Source organism: Microcaecilia unicolor, chromosome 4 (assembly GCF_901765095.1).
Source record: "Microcaecilia unicolor chromosome 4, aMicUni1.1, whole genome shotgun sequence".
Lineage (NCBI taxonomy): Eukaryota > Metazoa > Chordata > Amphibia > Gymnophiona > Siphonopidae > Microcaecilia > Microcaecilia unicolor.
In genome coordinates, this window is record NC_044034.1 from 25,208,099 (window position 1) to 25,231,100 (window position 23,002).

Sequence of the window (23,002 nt, forward strand, 5' to 3'; positions counted from 1 at the left end):
CCCCTCCCAATCGCTACCACTGTCACCTCACTCTCCTGCTCTCAGGCCGCCGGCGCCGCAGTCCTCGGTCTCCACCCACCCGCCCCTGGCCCCGTCGACAGGGAGCTGTCAACGGGGCTGGGGGTGGGCAGGTGGAGACCAGGGACTGCAGCGCCAGCAGCCTGTGAGCAGAAGGGGAGAGAGACCCCGGGCTCATTTTCTTAGCCTTCATTATCTTTAGTACTTATCTTTTCCGATAGTCAGACTGGGGGTTTAGGCTTGTCCGACATGCATGTTTCGCCTACTCACTAGGCTGTATCGAGGACTTCCCCCTCAGCCTTGCTGTTATTTTTGGGATCAACCCTCGCAAAGAGGGCTGAGGGGGAAGTCCTCGATACAGCCTAGTGAGTAGGCGAAACATGCATGTCGGACAAGCCTAAACCCCCAGTCTGACTATCGTAAAAGATAAGAACTAAAGATAATGAAGGCTAAGAAAATGATTTAAATGGAAAAATAAATGAAAAATAGAGAACATAGTTTTAAGAGTAGCCGACGAGGAGGTGGGTGCTAATTCCATTGCCATTGTAAACTATTGGTGATGAGCACCGCTGAAGCTATAAGTAAAGGAAAAATAATATAAAAGTCTCAAAAAGATAATACTGGATATATTTGGCAGAAGCAAGAGGAAGAATTAATTTTGATATCTAGAACCTGGTATATCTGAAGACTATAATATTTCTATGGCCATCTACACGGTTAGCACGCAGTAATTTTTAGCATGTGCTAAAAGCGCTAGCACACCTTTGTAAACAGGGCTCTATGTTATGCCACTGTTAATAATAATAATAATAATAATAATAATAGAGTAATAACAATAATGTAAAGATGTAATAATAATAATATTTTTCAAAACCTAATACAATCAATGGTCCTAAGCCATGCAGATTACTGCAACGCAATCTATGCGGGATGTAAAGAAGAACTCACAAAAAAAACTCCAGACTGCCCAAAACACAGCAGCCAGACTGATATATGGTAAAACACGATTCGAAAGTGCTAAACCCCTGCGAGAAAAGCTGCAGTGGCTCCCAGTCAAAGAATGGATCATCTTCAAAATCTGTACTTTGGTCCACAAAATTATCAACGGCGTAGTCCCAGGATACATGACAGACCTCATAGATCTACCAACCAGAAACAGAATCGGATCATCACGATCATACCTAAACCTACATTTCCAAATTGTAAAGGACTAAAATTCAAAACAACTTACGCATCTAGCTTCTCCTACATAAGCGCATAACTTTGGAATGGACTCCCAAAAGCTGTGAAAACAGTCCATGACCACCTAAACTTCAGGAAATCACTAAAAACTCACCTCTTTTAAAAAGGCCTATCCCACCGATCCAACGTAAATCCCCACACCCAGCAACACAGCATAACCAATGATCGTACTGAACCATTTACAATCCTCATTCCCTTCGACCCCATGACGCCTGATTCACACCTACCTCGTTTGACCACAACATAACCTTGTATTTGTTATCAACCGAATTGGCAAACGCCTTTACGGTACTATGTAAGCCGCAGTGGCGTAGCCAAGGGTGGGCCCGGGTGGGCCCAGGCCCACCTACCTTGGGCTCAGGCCCACCCAGTAGCAGCACACCTATGAAGTGTCTGGCAGGGATTCCCAAGCCCCACCAGCTGAAAATTCCTGTCCTTCCTGCATACCAGCCTTCCCTCTGATGTATTCCCGCCTATGCGGAAACAGGAAGTTGCATCAGAGGGAAGGCTGTGGGGCCAACACGAGCAGTGTGTATTAGTTGCTGCTTGCTGCCAGTGAAAATCTGCTATTTAAAAGGTATATGGGGAGGGGGATGTTTGAGAGACCATATGGCATGCAGGGGAGAGAGGGAGAGACCAAATCACTTGTGGGGCAGAGCGGAGTTCTTCTGCCCATCCATCTTGGGCCCAGGCCCACCCAAAATTGGGTGTCTGGCTACGCCCCCGGTAAGCCGCATTGAGCCTGAAAATAGGTGGGAAAATGTGAGGTACAAATGTAACAACTAAATAAATCTTAATAAACTTACCATAAGACTGCAAATCAGTTCGCTTGCACGTTTTCCAAGCAGCTCCTCTTCTGGCCCCTTTCACTCTGCCCATTTCTGCTAGGGGAAAAGAATTCCAGAACAGAAAATACCGCGCAAGCAAAACCGCGTGCAATGAAAGCATTGCGAAGCTTTTTGCCTGGTTCTTAAATTCGGTATTTTCAGGCAACAGCCCAAGCCCTGCTCGTTCACAGGAGATGTTGCTTGCCGGCCCTTCATCTCTTCTGAGCTCTGTTTTCTAACAGGAAATAATGAATCCCTTGGAGACCCATCTATCATTGTCCTGAAAAAGGCATTGTTAATTTTGCTCAGGTTTTGGATTTCCCAGGGTCTCTTTTATGCTTTCTTCACCGGGGGGGGGGGGGGGGGGGGGGGGGGGGAAAGCACTTTCCATTTTGCTATTTATAATAAACAGGCGGGTGGAACCAAAGCAGTCCCAGGTGGCCCAGGATTTGCAGGATTTGTGGTAAGTGATACAAAAAAAATGGGAAAGAAGAAACCTAATGCAGGATGAGAAGATGAGAAACACAGGGGTCTAGTGGAAATGATGCAATCTGTTTGAAAAGAAAAATAAGAGAACGCTAGCTAGGATGAATAAAAGATTTAGGGGAGTAGGAGTTAATATGGGCTACTGTTAAGTCAGGTTATGTTACCACAAATGGGTGATCTTAGCACAGGGTCTCATTGCATAAAATGGGTCCTTGTGCTAAAATAACCCGACTTGCAGTAAAATAATCTGACGGTCTGACGAAGAAGGGCAACCTTCGAAAGCTAATCAAGAAATGTACTAGGTTATGTCCAATAAAAAAGGTATCATCTTATTTTCTTTTTCATGTTTTATTTTGGTTTTATTTCTATTGATTACCCAACAAGATGAAAATGATAAAGGGGATGGGATGACTTCCCTATGAGGAAAGGCTAAAGTGGCTAGGGCTCTGTAGCTTGGAGAAAAGATGGCTAAGGGGAGGTATGATAGAGGTCTATAAAATAATGAGTGGAGTGGAACGGGTAGACGTGAATCGTTTGTTTACTCTTTCCAAAAATACTAGGACTAGGGGACACACAATGAAGCTACTAAGTAGTAAATTTAAAAGAAATCAAAGAAAATATTTCTTCACTCAACGTGTAATTAAACTCTGGAATTCGTTGCCAGAGGATGTAGTAAAAGCAGTTAGTTTACTACACCTGGAATAAACTTCCTGAGCCCCTACATCTTGCCCCAGCCTTGGCCACCATTAAATCTAGACTGAAAGCCCACCTCTTTAACATTGCTTTTGACTCGTAACCACTCGCCTCCACCTACCCTCCTCTGTAACGCTATAGAAATGCTAAATAGTAGTAGTAGTAGTAGTAGTAGCTTAGTGGGGTTTAGAAAAGGTTTAGATAACTTCCTTAAAGAAAAGTCTGTAAGCCATTATTAAGATGGACTTGGGGAAAATCCACTGCTTATTTCTAGGATAAACAGCATAAAATGTATTCCACTGTTCTGGAACCTTGCCAGGTACTTGTGACCTGGATTGGCCACTGTTGGAAACAGGATGCTGGGCTTGATGGACCTTCAATCTGTCCCAGTATGGCAATGCTTATGTTCTTATGACTTTTCATGGCAAAACTAATTCTAAACAATACACATATATATCTCATATGTGGAATGGGGTAGCTCACAGGGGCCATGACCCCATCAATATTTTACCTAACACAACACCAGCAACTAGAGAACTTAGGGGAAGAGCTGGAGCTTGGTTTGTTTGGCCTTTGCAACCAAAAATATATTCCACTGTCCCCTGTATCTTATAGCATGGAGGACTTATTTTCAAGTGGATTCCCACATAAACTGTCAATGTCATGCTCTTTGATCAGTTTGTTCATTCAAAAATATGCAATTTCTTTAACTTTCAAATTGGTCAAACTAAGTACATAGTTACAAAGGAACCTTTGTAGTTTTGAAAGGTCCTATAGCACCTCCTCTATGGGTAAGTTGTCTTACATTGGTCCAATACAAACATTTATTTACTTATGCATTCTTGTATCCCACTATTATCCAAAAACGAGTTTTGGTTCAAAGTGGCTTACAATTTACATTTTGGTGCTGTTACAATAGCGTTGTGCAATGTGGAGAGGGCATCTATGGTTCGTGTGGTTATTCATAGAGTTTTGAAGAAATAGATTTGAAGAGGAAACGGTGGTGGCTTTTGTGTTCAGTTGTAGAGTTTTGGTGATTTTTATTCATATAGTTTTTGAAGAGGTAGATTTGAAAGGAAGGCGATGATATCTTTGTGATTAGCTGTAGAATTTTTGGAAGAGGTAGGTTTTCATTTCTTTTCTGAATTGGAGGAGATTTGTGATGTTTCTTATGACTTTTGGTATCGAGTTCCACCATTTGGAACCCTGGTAGCGAAATCCTGCTGTGTAGATAGTTTTGTAGATGGTGTTTTTGCAGTTGGGTAGATGTAGGAGTAGGTAGTTTCTGTTTACTGGGCTGGCATTTCTTGAGGATAGTTCAGTCAGGTTAAGCATATATTCAGGTGCCATTCCAAACAGTATCTTGAAGATCAGAGCACTCGCTATAGCCTACAAAAGAATTCAGGTTTCTCCAGGACCAGAAGGACTATCAGAGATCTGTAGGAGGTAAATGGCATTCTGGAGGCATTCTTCTTTCATTGGACAGTCATGGGGAAATCGCTTAGAACATCTAGTTTCTATCTCCTGGATTCTATAAAGGTCACCCAACTGTACGCAGATCTCAGATGCATGTGGCAAACTAATTAATCAATGAGCTGTTAACATCAATTATTGTTATTGACACTTTTTAGAACTTATGCACGGATCTGCCCACATGCTATTTTACAACTGCATGCCTAAATTATCTTGTGTGCTGCTCAAAATGGGGTGTAGGCATGGGCGGGTCTGGGGCATTTCCAAAATTTGGGCACAGTGTTATAGAATAGGGTCATTTATGCACCCAACTGCTATGAGATACGTGTCGGTATTTACACCAAGTTTCAGCAGGTGTATGCAGTGACGATCTTAGGTTGGCTGCCACCTGGGGCGGATCACCAATGAGCACCCCCCCCCCCGGGTGCAGCACGACACCCCCCCAGGCGCAATGACACCCCCCCCCAGCGCATCAACCCCCCCCCCCCCCCCCCCCCCCCGGTGCATTCTTGGCTGCTGGGAGCAGCCACGCGGCTCTGGGCTCCACTGGCTCCCTCTGCCCCGGAACAGGAAGTAACCTGTTTCGGGGCAGAGGGAGCAGGGAAACAGTGGAGCTGACAGGCGCACAGCTGCTCTCTGCACCCCTCCAGCGGCGTGCACCCGGGGCGGACCGCCCCCACCGTCCCGCCCTTGGTACGCCGCTGGGTGTACACGCTCAGCAGGTGTACACCCTTACGCCCACAGTTGGGCACAGGAATCCACCCTAAGGGCCAGATTCTATATAAGGTACCTAAAAAATCCACGCGCTAAACATTTTCACCTAAGCGTACTCTATAAGCAGCTCCTAGATTTAGGTGCGGTATATAGAATACGCTTCATTGATATCCTGGGGGTCCTTTTACTAAAGTACGCTGAAAAATGGCTTGCAGTAGTGTAGGTACAGGTTTTGGGTGTGCACTGCTCCATTTTTCACGGCGCCTGTAAAAAAGGTCTTTTTAAAAAATGTTGCCGAAAATGGACATGCGGCAAAATCAAAATTGCCGCGTGTCTATTTTGGGTCTGCAACCTTACCGCCAGCCATTGACCTAGCGGTAGCACTTCTAAAAATAAAGATTTTTCGGTTGAGTGTATCAGACACGTGCCAAAAATGAAATTACCCCAAGAGCCATGTGGTAGTCAGGCGGTAACTCCATTTTGGTGTGCGTTGGGTGTGCATAGACGCTTATGCAACTTTTGAGTGGAGGAGTAGCCTAGTGGTTAGTGCAGTGGACTTTGAGCCTGGGGAACCGAGTTCAATTCCCACTGCAGATCCTTGTGACTCTGGGCATTCAAATTTAGGCGTAGTTCCTTACAGAATACGCTTAGCGAGGTGTGCGTGTAAATTCTAATTAGTGCTCATTATTTATTTATTGCATTTGTACCCCACATTATCCCACCTTTTTGCAGGCTCAATGTGGCTTACAGGGTGTTAATATGATATAGTCATTACATAATCTTAGATACAGTCGATAATAAGCTGAGGGTTATTACTTGTTAAGTGCTGTTATCAACACTGATTACCTTGTTAAGCCAATTAAGTTACTCGTGTTATAGAATATTCCCGGATTTTGGTGTGGCTCTCTAGGCGTGCTATACGGAATCTGGCAGTAAATTTATTGATTACGTTTGTATCCCACATTTTCCCACCTATTTGCAGGCTCAATGTGGCTTACATAGTTTTGTTATATTGTCAAACCAGGATATCAGATACAGTTAGTATTGTGCAGAGATTAAGTAAAGGAAGATAGAAGGAGGATGGGAGTGATTAGGGTAGTTGTGGAAGGTGGGCTTTCATAACTGAGTGGGTTGCTGAGGTGGATTAGTGAGATTATCGGTTCTCATTGTAGGCGTTGTTGAAGAAATATGTCTTCAGAGATTTGTGAAAGATAGTTTTTGCTTTTCTATAAAGGGTGCTCAACCCGGAGCACTTTTTATACAACAGCGTATAGCGTGGATTCTTCCCAGAGCCTAACTGAATCCGGCCCTATATCCTAAAGCCAAGGGAAATTTCTTTTTTTTTCCCATCAGAATAGCCTTAACTGAGGTAAATCTGCATTTTTACCTGCTTGCATAACAATGATTTCATAGCCTTAGATATGATTTATGAACCACCAGTAGCGCAGTTTGCATTATTGAGCTTCACCAGTGGCTTCAAGTGTTTAGGCTTTGGGGTATCGGAATACAAACCTTACTGGAACAAGCCGATCGGCTGTGCCGATGAATTTTCCATATATATATTTATTTGTTACATTTGTATCCCACATTTTCCCACTTATTTGCAGGCTCAATGTGGCTTACATAGTACCGTGAAGGCGTTCGCCAATTCCGGTATAAACAGTTCCACAGTGATGTTGTGGTAGAATGAGGTTCATGTGGAACAGACATATTAGGGAATCGTATAAAGGAAGAGTTAAGTTATGTCCATTACGTGCTTTGGTTTCATAGTGTTGCAGGGTTCAGGCATTTAAGTTGGGTCGGTAGAGTATGCCTTTTTGGACAGGTAAGTTTTTAGTGATTTCTAGAAGTTTAGGTGGTTATACGTTGTTTTCACGGCTTTCGGTAATGTGTTCCATAGTTGTGTGCTGATGTAGGAAAAGCTGGATGCATGAGTTGATTTGTATTTGAGTCCTTTGCAGCTTGGGTAGTGGAGGTTTAGATATGTTCATGTTGATCCGGTTGTATTTCCGATTGGTAGGTCGATTAGGTCTGTCAAACATTTAATAGTTATTAACACTCACACAATTTCCCACAGCCCTGAAAAAGCAATACAAACAGTACCACTAATAGGTTACTTACCTTCAGAAAAGAGACGAGATTTGGTGGTTTATTGTGCAAGTCACAAAAGTTAATGTGGCCAGTTTTGGAACCACTGACATCATTTAGGGGATCATTTTCAAAACAGAAAAACATCGAAAAAGCAGCACTTGGACGTTTTTTTTTTCCTGCCAAAACATCCATATCACTATTTTTGAAACCACTTTTTAACATGATTTTCTATGAAGTTCATTGGCAGTACGTCCAACTCACAAGGGGCATGTCGGGGGAAGGATATGGGCGTTTCCAAAACGTAGACGTTTTTCTTATATAATGGAACAAAGCAAAAATGTCCAGGGCTAAAAGTTAGACCTTTTGATTTAGACCTGTTTCAATCATGAATAAGTCACAAAAAGGTGCCCTAGCTAACGAAATGACCACCGGAGGGATTAAGGCATGACCCCTCTTACTCCCTCAGTGGTTACTGACCTCCTCCCACATTCCAAAGATGTGAAAGAAACAGTACATACCAGCCTCTATGACAGCTTCAAATGTTATGGCCAGTCCTATTACCCTGTCCCTCACTGCTCTGCTGGGTTTTCTGTATGGCCAGTTTACTAAGAATGCCGGCCCCCCATACATCCCAATGGCTTGTTTTGGTACGTTTTTCCCTTGGACATTTTTTTTTCTAAAAACGATCCAAAAAGATAGATGCTCTGAGCACATCAATGTCTAGCAAATGGCCATTTTCAAAACAAAAAGATAGACATTTTTCTGGTCTTATTGAAAATGTCCCTCCGTGTGTCAAAAAAAGATTCATGATTACAAGGGTTTCAATGTAATAAATACAAACAAATCAAAACACAGAAAAGAAAATAAGATGATACCTTTTTTATTGGACTAACAATATATATTTTGATTAGCTTTCGAAGGTAACCCTTCTTCCTGAAATCGGAAAATCCACACAGCTACCACAACCACTTTACTCAAGGGTTTCAATAAAAGCAAGTTGAAAGGTGGTAGTCCTGCTGGCTGTAGATTTGTGAAGGTTGTGTTGTACTCTTCCGTTGTACGATTCCCTAGTGTGGCTGGGCCACTTGAACTTTATCTTACCACAACATCACTTTGTATTTGTTTACACCGGAGTCTGTAACGCCTCTCCGGTACTATGTAAGCCACATTGAGCCTACAAATAGGTGGGAAAATGTAGGGTACAAATGTAACAAACAAATAAATAAATAAAGTGCACAGGTCATGGCCCAGTCAACTGTACAGTACAGGGATCTCCTTATCTCTAGAGCACCAAAAGAATGTCTCCCACTTGATGCTCTTGCATCTACTTCCCTCCATGTTCTACCACTTGTCCTATCTCCTGATTGGCTCTTACGTTCTACCATGCAACTCATGGACACTGCAGCCAAACTGTGAAACAGACCGGGCCAAGAAACAGCCAACATAGCCATGGAGAAAGGTAGTATTACTCATTCTTTGGAAACCGCATAAACGCTTGTAAAATGGGGAATACACATCGGTGTATTCAGCCTGCCCAACCACTACCTCTCCATGCCCTGGCATCCCCTTGCTATCTAAGGGGTATGTTTCTTTTTTTTTATTACATTTGTACCCCGCGCTTTCCCACTCATGGCAGGCTCAATGCAGCTTACATGGGGCAATGGAGGGTTAAGTGACTTGCCCAGAGTCACAAGGAGCTGCCTGTGCCGGGAATCGAACTCAGTTCCTCAGGACCAAAATCCACCACCCTAACCACTAGGCCACTCCTCCACTCCTCTTAAGGTGCGTTAGCGTTTCTAACGCGCCTTTAAAATTTAGGCGCGTTAAATACTGACACGCCTATACGTTTCTATGGGTGCATTAGCGTTTAACACGCGTAAAACGTTTACACGCGTTGAAAAAGCTAACGCGCCTGTAGCGCACCTTAGTAAACATAGGCGTAAATATGTTGTGGATCACCGTGGGCAAATAAAGTATCTTTCTAAAACTGCAATTTGCACGTAGGGATGTTTCTACAATGAGGGCCATGACGTCCTGTGAACTCCAGAAGGACGCTCTCTTTGGTACAATGTAAGCATTGAGGTGAATATCAGTAGCAAACTTGATAAAATCGGATCATACCCAACATACATTGGCTTGGGCGTGATGTTTATTACTGTTATGGTATGTGGACAATTGACCCATTTGGAAACACTGCACCCAAAGAAGTTACAATCGGGTTTTTGTTTTTTACCATTTTCGTAAAAAAGGACCAAGTGAAAAACGTAGAAAATCAAGCCATTGGGATATAGGAGGGCCAACATTTTTAGTAGACTGGTCCCCCATACATCCCAGAAGAGAAATGGGGCACACTAGGGGTAACTGCAGTAGACTTCAAAAAAATGCTCCCAGGTACACATCTCACTGTTGCTTCCTTATCTGGTCTGCTAAGACCCCAAAACCCACTACCCCTAACTGTACACCACTACAATATCCCGTATGGGTGAAGGGGGCACCTATATGTGGATACATTGGGTTTCTGGTGAATTTTGGAGGGCTCATAGTTTCCACCACAAATGTAACAGGCAGGGGGAGGTATGGGCCTGGGTCCACCTGTCTGCAGTGCACTGCACCCACCACTAGACTACTCCAGGGACCTGCATGCTGCTCTACTGGACACGAGTATAACATCTGAGGCTGGCGTAGAGTCTGGTAAGTAATATTTTTAATCTCATTTTTGGGGGGTGGGAGGGGGATCACTGACCACTGGGAGAGTAAGGGGAGGTGAACCCTGATTCCCACCAGTGGTCATCTGTCATTAAGGGCTCCTTTTGGTGCCGTTATAAAAACAGGTCTAGATCAAAAATGTCTTAGTTTTAGTCCTGGATGGTTTTGTTTTGTTCCATTATGGCTGAAAAATGTCAAAGTCTTAGGAATGTCCAAATCCCACTGTTAACATGGTCCCGACAAGCCCCCTTGAGATTTGGACTCACTGCAGATGGACAGCATAAAAAACCCTCTGAAAATAGGTTTCAAAAATACCAGTTTGGACGTTTTTGTGAGAAAAACGCCCAAATGCTGCTTTATGCCACTTTTTAGATGTTTTTCTCTTTTGAAAATGAACCCCATAGATGTCTATCAAGCTTATTTTTGAAAGTGATCACCGGCCATTTCCCGACATAAATCGGGAGATGGCCGGCGATTTCTTAAAAGCAGCGAAATCGGTATAATCGAAAGCGGCATTTTTGACAGCATCGCCGCTTTCCTGTCGCTTCGCCGGCGAAAGTTTAAGGGGGCGTGTCTACCAGATGGCCGGCTTTCGCCGATAATGGAAAAAAAAAACGGCGTTAAGCAGTATTTCGCTGGGTTTATTTGGTCCTTTTAGTTTCACGACCAAGCCTCAAAAAAGTTCCCCAACTCACCAGATGACCACCGGAAGGAATCAGGGATGACCTCCTCGTACTCCCCCAGTGGTCACCAACCCCCTCCCACACTAAAAAACACAATTATAAACATATTTTGCCAGCCTCTATGCCAATCTCAAATGCCGTACCCACCTTTGTGACAACAGAATGTGTTCTATGCTTTGACAGCCTTTCCCTGGTTGTGATGTGGCTCTCAGGTGAGTGTGACACCTTTTCTGTTTGGTGCACTACAGAGTCACATCAGCAATGCATTGTGGTGGGTGTAGGGTAGTGGGTTCTACTCCCATGGTGCTTTTCCCCCTGCTAACTGGGTCAGAGTGTGCCCTGTTTTGTTTCCGGTCATCCATGAGGTAGTGGCCATTTTTGTAAGCCACTTTTAGATCCCTTTCATGTGTTACCCACGTTAGAGAACTTAGTTCTTCCCTTGAATGTGGCTGAAAGAGGGCATTGTACACTATTCTGCCAGCTCTGACCTACTGCTAATCTCAGTCCCAGGGAGACTCTTTGCCAGTGGGGCACAACCTCTGATCTGCAGTTAACTGTGAGTAAACGTGCTTATTCAAATAAAGGACTTTTTCAAAGAGATTAGTCTTCAGGAGTCAACTGGTGTGCCAAGGTTATACAACAAGTCCTAGAGGCCTGTGTGTATGCAGGTCCCTGGAGCACTTTTAGTGGGTACCACAGTGCACTTAAGGCAGGCGGACCCAGGTTCATCCCCCCCCCCCACCTGTAACACTTGTGCTGGTAATGGGAGGTCTTCAAAACCCACTGTACCCACATGTAGTTGCCCCCTTCACCCCTAAGATCTACAGTAGTGTTGTACATGTGTGGGTAGTTTTTTTTTTTTTTTTGGGGGGGGGGGGGGTTGGGGGGCTCAGAACCCAAAGCAAGGGAGCTATGCATGTGGGAGCCTTTTCTGAAGTCCACCGCACTAGGGTGCCCAGTTGGTGTCCTGGCATGTGAGGGGGACCAGTGCACTACAAATGCTGACTCCTCCCATGACCAAATGCCTTGGATGTCGCCGGGTTGGAGATCGCCGGAAATTGTTTTCCATTATCGCTGAGAAACAAAACCGGCGATCTCAACCCCGGCGAACTCTGGCATTTGGCCGGGCTAAACCGTACTATCAAAAAAAAAAAAAGATGGCCGGACATCTTTTCGATAATACGGTTCCGGCCAGCTGTAGCGCCGCCACCAAAATAGATCGCCGGCTATCTATGTGGCTGGCGACATTCGATTATGCCCCTCCACGTGTTTTTATTAAAATAGGCTACAAATAGATGCCTTTTTACCTCTTCGACTTGGGTGACCAATTATAAGACTGCCTTAAGTGTTAGAGCTGCTCTGCCAATTGGTGACCCTCAATGCCTCGTATACTGAATCCCGAGTCTACGTTTCAAAGAGAAGTACGAATGGCACTTATCTTCAACTTCGAATACTCTACTCATATGCCCAGATGGCACGACCCTGAAGCAGCACAGCGAAACGCTGGCCACCGTTGGTTGTCGTTGTGGGACCTGGCTTGATAGAGTATGAAGGAGAAGTAGCATTATTTGAGCAGAGTATTCAAATAAGTGCCATTTGTACTTCTGTTTGAAAAGTGGACTTTATTTATTGTACACACTACAGATGGTTGTTGAGGAAGGTTTTTAATATCCATGATGAAAGTTTCACCTCCGAAGCTTTTGAATTACCTGTTTATTTTCCTAGATTATTGCTTCCTGTTTTTTTGTTGCTGAGGGAACTGATTTTGTTTTGATTTTAATGGCAGAGGACGTGCAGGGCACGCCCCCAACAATTAGAACGCAGCCTTTTCACCTTAACGCTGCTGATTTTTGATGTTAGGGCGTGGTAAGTGCAAAAGCTTAGCACACTTTAGTAAAAGACCCCCTGAGATAGAGATCAGGCGGACATTTCAAATACATGAAATAATTATAAGCTTCTATTTTTAAAACTGTTGCATTTTCAGGATTTATTTTATAATATTTTCAGCATGTTTAATATACATATATTTATATATACATATATATAAAGGGTAAAATAGAGAAGCGCACATGATATATTTATAAATATTTCTGTATGTTCAGCAAACAAAAGAAAATGTTTACATCCACTGTTGTGGTATTGTGCAGTTTTCATGGCAAGACAGTTCTACGCAACTTTCCACATAAAGCTGCCCGGAGCGGTCGACATTCGATATTTAATAAAGACCCTCCTCCAGCAGTCATCTTTTTCAGAAATTGTCCTTCTGCTGATGCTCTTTTGGTCTTGGCGTTTTTATTCTTTGACTGGACGATCCCATTGTGGAACCAAGACACCACACAGAACATCAGAGGGGCACAGTCCATACCTCTTTCATATCGAGACGGATGAGGAGCTGTGGTCTCACCTTTCATATTTACAATATCAAATTTCTAAAGAAGAAAACAAATCCACTCACTCTTTCGTGACGGCGTTAAGAGCACTTCATATCTGGGCTTCCAGAAAGACACTGGCCAACAAATTAGGCTATCCATCTTTTCAACGCATTGTGTGGAAGGCACAAAAATATCCTTTTGAGTTTTGGTACAAAACGAGGCTCGGTCCTTACGGCAAGGTCTTTAGGAAATAAACACATAGTCCAAAAAAAAAAAAAAAAGTCTCCTTCCTCGCTGGAAAGTGCCTTAGTTCCATTGATGTCTGCATCTCTTGGCAAAAGCTAACTGGAGGTCTTTCATTTGCAAACATACCTCTCGACAGTCCTCTCGCATTTTTTACAGGTCACGTAGCAGCACCAGTGGTATTTGCAGTGGCATCGCTCAACCACTTTGTCCATGTATGGGTTGTAGCCTCTACCGCAGCACATCAGATCACAGCTGTCACTGCCATTGGATGTCTTATTACATTGCCTGAAACAGAAGACATAGTTACTCATCAGTTTGCATCACGTGGAATATCTAGGGCGTCAAGCACCTATATCCCTATTACACACTGCGTAGGTGTCACTAGTTGTGTCAAATAAATTAATATGGAGCGTCCAACATCACAGAGTCATAAGAGCAGTTCCCAGCCAGCCCTTGATGTCATCATTCAATTATTTAAACATTCACAGGGATTTTTGCATGAACGTTGGGTTAGATGATCGGTTTGAACTCAGGCTAAGATGGTCAACAGCTGTTAAACAGAGTGCGGTTTTGCTCACACAAGTATGTGATGTTATGTTTTATACATCAAACAGGCCATTTGCTCTGTTACTAGACACCATTTCATACTGAAGATGATGATTGATTCCCCCTGAACATCTCACTGTAGACTATGGTCCATCTCTTAATTCTAGGAAGACCAAAGCGAAGATCAACAAAAATCACTCCCAAATCCTCTTAAGCTTTCAATGAATGCCTAACATTTCTTGGACGTTTTTACCTACCCCAATTGTAAATGTTTTATGCCTCTCTGAAATAAATGTACATATCACAAAGAGTGAACTGTGGCTGGTTAATAAACAAATGCATCAGAGTGAGTGCGTAAACTGAAAGAACAAATGTGTTTGATTTTGATGTCATGGAATAAAAGAAAAACCCTTTCCCGAATGAATTTTGCTACGTAGGGGTTCAAGTTTCCTAACCACGCAAGTCCACTGGCATGTTTCCTTGCAGACTTTGAACCACTTCTTAAAGGGAAAGTCTATGAACTGTATGATTTTCCTTTGAAAATGTCTTATCGAAAAGTGGCCAATCCAGGTATGCATGCATGCTTAAAAAATACAACATAGAAAATGTGCACTCACTTATGCAATCTGCCTGTAGATATTTTGGGGAGGCCTAATTTGGGTGAAGCAGAGACTGAGTTGCGATGTATATGCATATTTTATTTATTTATTTGTTGCATTTGTATCCCACATTTTCCTACCTATTTGCAGGCTCAATGTGGCTTACATTGTTCCGTCATGGCAATCGCCATTCCAGAATGAGAGATACAAGTGGTATTACATTTTATAACACGTGTGTACACGCATATCCCCGAATTCTACAAAAGTTGCTAAAAATTGCATAAGCAATTTAAGGGGCCCTTTTACTAAGCCGTGTAAGCATCTACGCACGCCCAATGCATGCCAAAATAGAGTTACCGCATGGCTACCACGTGGCTCTTGCAGTAATTTCATTTTTTGGGTGCGTCTGATACGCGCGTCAGAAAAATAATTTTTATTTTCGGACGCACGTATTGGACGCGCGCCAAGTGGCATTTGGTGCATGTAGGTCATTACCGCCTGGTTACCGTGTTAACTTTCAGGTCCCCAATCTGCAGACCCCTAAGATTTTGATAATTAAACTCAACAATCATGATCACACACAATCATCCAATAAAAATTCAGGGTAAAAGTATATGTTAATGGTTCTTTGAGTTAGAGTGACTGTCAGCTGCTCCCCCTCCCCCAGAAGCTACCACCCTAGGCAACCGCCTAGACTTGTCTAAAGGTCGGACCAGCCCTGTACTGAGTGAGACGGGATCTAGGATCCTGTTCTATAAAGGCACACAGCAATCTTTTTGCATTTCTTATGTGAGCATCTGGCTGTAAAATTACTTCTCCATGCTTTGAAAATGCAAAATATGAATGACGCATTTGATATACTGCCATTCGCAACAACATCTTGGTAGTATACAAATCAAAACAGCATGAAACAAACAAAACCAAAGCACGTTGAATGTGAATAAACAAGGACAAGACACCAGTGGGAGGTGAATTAATAGTTATCAACGTGGACCATGGTTAAGATGGGTTATTTTTACAACTCATGCTATTATAGCACAGGTTCCATTTTATGAAATGAGACCTAGTTACTAATAACCCAGATTAACAGTACAATTGCACATTTTAACCCCCCCTCCCCCCATCAAGCTACATAATTGAAAACACAAGGAGAACCAGTGCCAGCAAGGAAATGGAGACTACAGGAAAGAAATGAGGAAAACACCTGGAGAAGAAACCAAGTTTTAAGAGCAGATAAATATCTCCATTGATGATTCAAGGCAAAGCTTGACAGGTAGGTTGTTCCAAAGGGAGGGGGCAATATAACAGAAGCCCCTGGAATGGGGAAAAAGTCCAGCTGAATCTCCGAAACTGGTTAGTTGATAGACAAAGTTCTAGATATCATATCAAGTTCTAGTTGCATATCAGCACTCATCAGACCTGTCCCAAGTGGGCAGGTCTGGGGCAATATAGGGACCAGTGCCCGCATAATTAACCACGCATGTAGGACCACATAAAAAGTGGTTCTAACTTTGCCCAGTTAGCTATGGGGGTGCTGAATATCAGCCAGCACCCACATAATTTCTAGGTCCCGGCCTGCAGTGTCTGCTCCGATTGCCCCCTTCCCTGACACCATCATTGACCCCCAACAACAGTCTCTGATCCCCCTCCCCCCCGACACAGTCTCCTATCTCCTCTCTCCCAACACATTCAATGATCATCCCTCCTACCCCCAATACAACCTATGATCCCCACCCCAATTTGAACAGCCCCCAGGCCTACCTTAGTCCCTGGTGGTCCAGTAGGGCAATGGGGGGTAGGAGTGAATGCCACTACTACTACTCGCTCTTTCCCCTAGTGGCTCCATTGTAAAAATGGCTGCCGTGACCTCTAGCGGTACTCTCGCTGACCGCTGCCAGATAAATATTGGCTGGTGGGGGAACAACAGGGAGTTTTGTATTACAGGAATAGGGTATATGGAAAAAGTAAAGCATCATGCAAGCCCTCATTGACGGTTCCTGACAGGACCACCTGACAGAGTCTGGAAGCTGCAGCATGCAGGACCTGATTCAGACAGGCTGACGTGTAGGAATAGGCAGTGCCTAGCAGACTGGCTGGAACACAAAATTGTTTGTCTAGAGGTTGGCTCTTTAGAAAACCCTTGAGGTTGGCTCTTACGAGAGCTCTTGGGGGCTGGCCCAATGGAATCAAGGCAAGCGAGTAGCTGGAACAGCAAAGCTGGTGACAGGAACAAGCAGGGCTGGAGGACTGGAACAGGCAGGAACAAGCAGGAATTGGCCAGGCAATGAACACTGCAGAGGTAGAACTCTAGAAGCCTGTTATCAAAGCACTGGAGGGAGTGTAGAGAACTTCCCTATATATATCCCTAGCCAGGAAGTGAGGTCATCTAGGGCTATAAAAGGGAAGTGCAGCAACCAGGAAGTAAACACTCACAGGATTCTTAAGCATGTCATGTTGCAGGACTCTAGTGGCTTCCTGAACCAGGTGAGGGGTGTGATAGCAAAGATGCCTACAGGAATAGAGTGGCTAGTCTCTAAGTAGGAATTACAGTAATCAAATCAGGTAAGAATAAGGACATCGTGGATGCAGCCAGAAAATGGGAAAAAACAGGGAAGTCCTCGTTTAAGTTCAGGCACTTTTAAGCTTGGTCCTTTTAAAGGGGGTTTTGAGTGGATTTCCCAGCAGTCAGTAGAGCTGGAATTGGAAGGAGAATGTGCTTGAGGTGGAGAAAGCCAGACATTTCCCAGCAGGCAATAGGGCTGAAGCTGGGAAAGAGCAGGTGCTTGAGGAACTTGGGAGGAGGGCTAATTATCAAGCTCCCAGGTGCTCGATTACTGACCCGTCTCATGCTATGAGAGGAATTTAAAAGAAGGTTTTGTCTTTTAAGAGGCATAGCATGATTTTCCCAAGAAAGTGGGTGGTTAGCCACTATAGCTAGATTCCCTCTCCTTGTTTGTTTACCTAGGTACAGGCAGATGAAACTGGTCTGCACAACAGGAAGGAGAAGAGGTTTGTCTCCAACAGGCTGCCATGTCAGCTGCTTAAGGTATTTAAAAGTCCATGGGTGAAAAGAGTAAAATCCAACCCAGGAAGAAAGAGGTCTGCAGGTATGTGAGTTGGCTTTCTAGGAAGCTTTGGTTCTAGTTAGGGAGATTTGCTCTCTTGTCCAGATTCTAGAAGGGAAGTGATAAGAGAGGGGAAGCTTAAGGGTCCACCTGCTGATGCAAAAGGTTGCCCTGAAATATGAAGAAGAGGTGTATTTAAAGCTGGGCAGTGCTGGAAAAGGTAGGGTTACCACATGTCCTCTTTTTGGACTTCTTCAGATATGTCCTACAGGATTTTTCATTTTTAGGGAAATGTCTTCTTTTTCTTTTACGTGCCTATGACCAACACATCTACCCACATAAGGAGAGAAACCATCTCGGGAGCTAGGCCCAGAACATTGAGGATCTGGGACCACCATAATATGTATTTTAGGCTATATAAATTACTAAACGGTTAAGAAATATTGCACCTTCAATCACTCATAAGAACATGAGAATTCCATACAGGGTCAGACCAAAGGTCCTTCAAGCCCTGTATCCTGTTTCCAGCAGTGGCCAATCCAGGTCACAAGTACTTGGCAGGATCCCAAAAGGTAGAAAGATTCCATGCGACTTACCGTTAAGGAAAAACTGTGGCTTTCCCCAGATCTATCTTACCAGTTTATGGACTTTTCTTCCAGGAACTTGTGCAAACCTTTTTTAAACCCAGCTACACTAACACCTTTTACTACATTCTCCGTCAATGAATTCCAGAGCTTAGTTCTATATTGAGAATTCCGTCTCATCTTTTCTGAAATGCAGTGATCAGAACCACATACAACTCAATATTTTCTTAAACCTTTATATATTTTGCTCAGTACACCGAGCATAGATAATTGGATTTATGCCGATGACATTCGATTTCTTGAGTAGGACAGCCATTTACTAAGACTTTGGATTTGCTCAAATTGTCTTTAAGTATGATTAAACGATGGATAATGAGTAATCGTCTGAAACTTAATGAGTAAGACTCAGATTATGTTAGCTCCTTATTCAATTCCAATTTTCCCTAAGACTTGCATGATTGATGGAATGGAAACATCTTTTGTTCAGAAAATTAAATCATTAGGCGTGATTACTGATTTGACTTTATCAATGGAAGCACAGATACAGAACATTGTCAAATTAAGAGTGATCAGACATTTGATGCATTTTTTGACCGACTATAACTTTTGAATAGTAGTTCAGAGTGGTTTTAAACCCCGTTTTGACTACTGCAATAGTTTATTAATACCCAAAAGGGAGGGTCCAAGAAAGCACAAAGGCAGATGGTCTGCAAACTCCAAGATGGAAAATGAACGGAGCAGATCGTTAAAAAACAAAATGTAATTTATTGACAAAAACCAATTAAAATACACACAAATAGCCCGACACAGGCCGTGTTTCACCTAACAGGGCTGCTTCAGGGGCTACACAACAATCCTTTTACTGTCAAGTGTAATGGATATATTTTGAATGTGCTGAAATTAAATTTATTTATTTTTTTTTTGTTACATTTGTGTCCCACCTATTTGCAGGCTCAAAATGTATAGAAGATCACCTTGATTTAAAAAAACAGCTCAGTCAGAGATGCCAAAACGGAATGCTGACATGAAGTCAATCTGACGGTTTCATATCTCTGAAAATGCAGTAAAGGATTGTTGTATAGCCCCTGAAGCAGCCCTGTTGGGTGAAACACGGCCTGTGTCGGGCTGTTTGTGTGTATATACATATATTTTTAAATTGTTTTTTATCAATAAATTACATTTTGTTTTTTAACGATCTGCTCCGTTCATTTTCCATAGTTTATTAATAGGCATTTCTAAACGCTCCTCTACTTAAACTCTCCTTGAAATATTTTCAGATAGCGCAGAATGTTAGCGCATGGTTAATTGACGGACGTTTGAGAAGAGAACATATTAGTCCTGTTTTCATTGCATTGGCTTGGTTGCCGATCGAGTATTGGATTCGTTATAAGATTTTACTGTTGGTGTTCAAATTTATGATCAACAAAATTTCATTGTTAGTGTTGTCTACGTTGCAATTACACCAGTCTTTACTATCAGAAGCTTCCAATTTGCTGGATGCGCTACCTTCTCGTTTGGAGGAGAATAGGTCATCTATATTTTATGTTGCAGGAATGTGGAATGATTTACCAGCAAAGACTCCGGTCCCTGAGGGACTTGAAAGAATTTAAAGTTCCTTTAAAGACCTTTTAGTTTGGTCAAGCTTTCAATCTGAATATATAAAGGGGCTTCATGAAGTTTTATATTAAAGTGATAGTTTGTATGTGTTGTCTTATATGTTTTTAAACTGTGTATGTTGATCTGTAATCCTCCTAGAACTGTAAAGATCGTGGAAACTTTTTACAAATTTTTTAAAAACTCTCGGGGTGCAATCATGCCATGGAGTGATCTAGATGTAATATATGATACAAGCAAAACAAACCCATTTCGCGAAAAATGAAACAGGCCCTAAGAAGGGTATCGTCTAAGCGAGTTCTCCTCTCTCCCCTGCCCTCCGCTCCATGTCCAGCGATTCTTCCCTCCTATCCCCTCCATGTCCAATGATTCTCCCCTCCATGTCCAGTGACTCTCGTGTAAGCAATTGCTCCTCTCACCCCTGTCCTTCTCTCCATGTCCAGCGAGTCTCCCCTCCCCTCCCATCCACGTCCAGCAATTCTCCTCTGCCCTCTCATCTCATCCTATTCACGTCCAGTGACTTGCCCCAGCTCCCACCTACCCCCCTTTTAAGCACCCAAGGTCGAGTTCAACCCCAGCCCTCACCTGCCCGCCCTTGTCTCCCACAACAGCACTCGTGTCCTTCCTGCCGCCCTGCCTTTAAAACGTTCATTGCACCTCAGGTCGCAGCAGCGGCAGTGAAGGCGGCAGGCTCGGCTCACGTCGCCTCCATCCAGCCTTCCCTTTCCATCCCTCTCAGTGTCCCGCCCTCCTCTGACGTCATTCCGTCTTTCCGCGAGGGCGGAACAATGAGAGGAAAGGGAGCGCTAGAGGCGAGCTGATGTAACTTTATTTGCATATGGTTACAAACCCAGCCAGCCAGCCATCCAGGGAGGCAGATTGACCAATTATTATATAGAGATACTCTGTTTTATCCTCTGCTCGTTTCCTAATCATCCAGGATGATGCCTAGTTCCTTTACCTAGGTGCTAATCCCTAATGGTAGGGTTAAGAAATATTCACCTAATGGAATATTTTGTCCCCCAAAAAGGAGGGCACATACCTTGCCCCACCACGCCCCCTTTCACACCCACCCCACCCCCTTTCACACCCTCGCTCCGCCCGTCACATTTTCCCCTCCCCCCGTCACATACCCCGTCACTCCCCCTCCCCGTCACCCCCCTCCCCTTACTACTGCCCTGGTGGTCTACTGACCTCTTCAGGGCCCGAAAGAGCCCCCTCTTTCCTGCCCAGAGCGCTGCCCTGCATGCATCCTTCCTGTTTGTGATCTCGGCGCCAATTCAAAATGGCCACCGAGAATTGAAGTGACCTCGCGAGACTTCAACTCTCGGCAGCCATTTTGAATCGGCACCGAGATCACGAACAGGAAGGATGCATGCAAGGCAGCACTCCGGGCAGGAAGAGGGGGCTCTTTCCTGCCCCAAAGGCGGAAGAGGTCACTAGACCACCAGGGCAGTAGTAAGTAAGGGGAGGGGAGGCTAGCAATCTGCCCGTTTGTCCGGATTTCTGGACAAACGGGAAGATTGGCAAAACCCGCCCGGTTGCCCGGACATGCCCTCAAAAAGAGGACATGTCCGGGTAAATCCGGACATATGGTAACCCTACCTAGGTGCTAATCCCTAATGGAACACTGCATCTTTCAGCTATAGAGATTGGGCTGCTCTTCCCTACATGCATCACTTTGCACTTGTCCAAAATAAATTTCCTCATCCATTCCTGTTTCACAAGCACCTCTTGCATCTTCTCGCAATCCTGTTGTGAGCTGACAACATTGAATAATTTTGTCATCTGAGAAATGTTATCTCCTCACTTGTTGTTTCCATTTCCACCTCATTTATAAGTGTTACAAAGCAGTAGACCTATAGTACAGATCTTTCTCCATTGAGAAAATTGACCAGTTAACGCTGGTCTCTGTTTTCTATCCTTTAATCAGTTCCCGTTCCACAATAGGACATTGCCTCCTATCCCATGACTTTTTAATTTCCTCAGGAGTCTTCTCATGAGGTACTTTGTCAAGGCATGGCCAAAACAAGCACTTTGCTGACACTTTTGTGTGCCTCTGAGGGGGTGAAAAAGCTGAAGTGGAAATGTATTAAAATAACATTTGTATTCCCATTGTAAAATGAGAAATCATAGAATTTTGGGGACTGTCCAGGCCAAGTCAAAACATGCCCCCTTGGACTTTGTGCATGCCAGGGCTTCTACACATGTAAATAGCATTCTAAAATCAGCATTTAAATGCAGATGAAATCTGTGTGTGAAAATGCCACTATTTATATATGTAGATGCCGCATAAGGCTTCTACAATCACCTCCTTAAGCTCTAGCGATATCGGGAGTCCTTACTCTCTGTTTTACACTATTGATCCTCCTGTTCTGCACCTCCGCCCCCCCCCCCCCCTGTAATAGTTCCCAAATGTTCTTCTCTACAGAGTTATGCAGAACTAAACCCCTTTTATTTGCTCAAAATTATTAATAGTGTAAAGTGTCATGGATTTAATACACCCCCTTTCTGTGGTACAACTACTACTTATCATTTCTATAGCGCTACAAGGCATACACAGCGCTGTACACCATACACAAAAAAGACAGTCCCTGCGCAAAGAGCTTACAATCTAGATAAGACAGGTAAACGGACAGAACAATTAAGGGTAAGGGAATAAAGAGGTGAGGAAAAAGGACAGGGTAAGTGAGTTAGGAGTCAAAAGCAGAGGTAAAGAGGTGGGATTTGAGTTTGGACTTGAAAACGGCCAAAGACGGGGCTAGACGTACAGGCTCGGGAAGTCTATTCCAGGCGTGAGGTGCAGCGAGACAAAAGGAACGGAGTCTTGAATTAGCAGTAGAGGAGAAAGGGACGGATAAGAGAGACTTATCTACAGAGCGGAGTACTCGAGGGGGAACGTAGGGGGAGACAAGAGTGGAGAGGTACTGGGGAACGGCAGAGTGAATGCATTTATAGGTCAATAGGAGAAGTTTGAATAGAATACGGAAACAGATAGGGAGCCAGTGAAGTGACTTAAGGAGAGGGCTAATATGGGCATAGC

The 23,002-nt window shown here is 43.7% G+C and overlaps 1 protein-coding gene across 6 annotated transcripts in view; it reads right to left on the reverse strand.

Moving 5' to 3' along the window:
* Positions 1-12,903: 12,903 nt before the first annotated feature.
* Positions 12,904-23,002, reverse strand: part of WNT11 (Wnt family member 11) — a 171,608-nt gene continuing 161,509 nt past the window's right edge. For all 6 annotated transcript variants that reach the window (XM_030199334.1, XM_030199329.1, XM_030199331.1 and 3 more), the window contains one exon: positions 12,904-13,836. In XM_030199334.1, the coding sequence (XP_030055194.1) occupies positions 13,662-13,836 (175 nt within the window). In that variant the 3' untranslated portion in view covers positions 12,904-13,661. The remainder of the gene's footprint in view (positions 13,837-23,002) is intronic.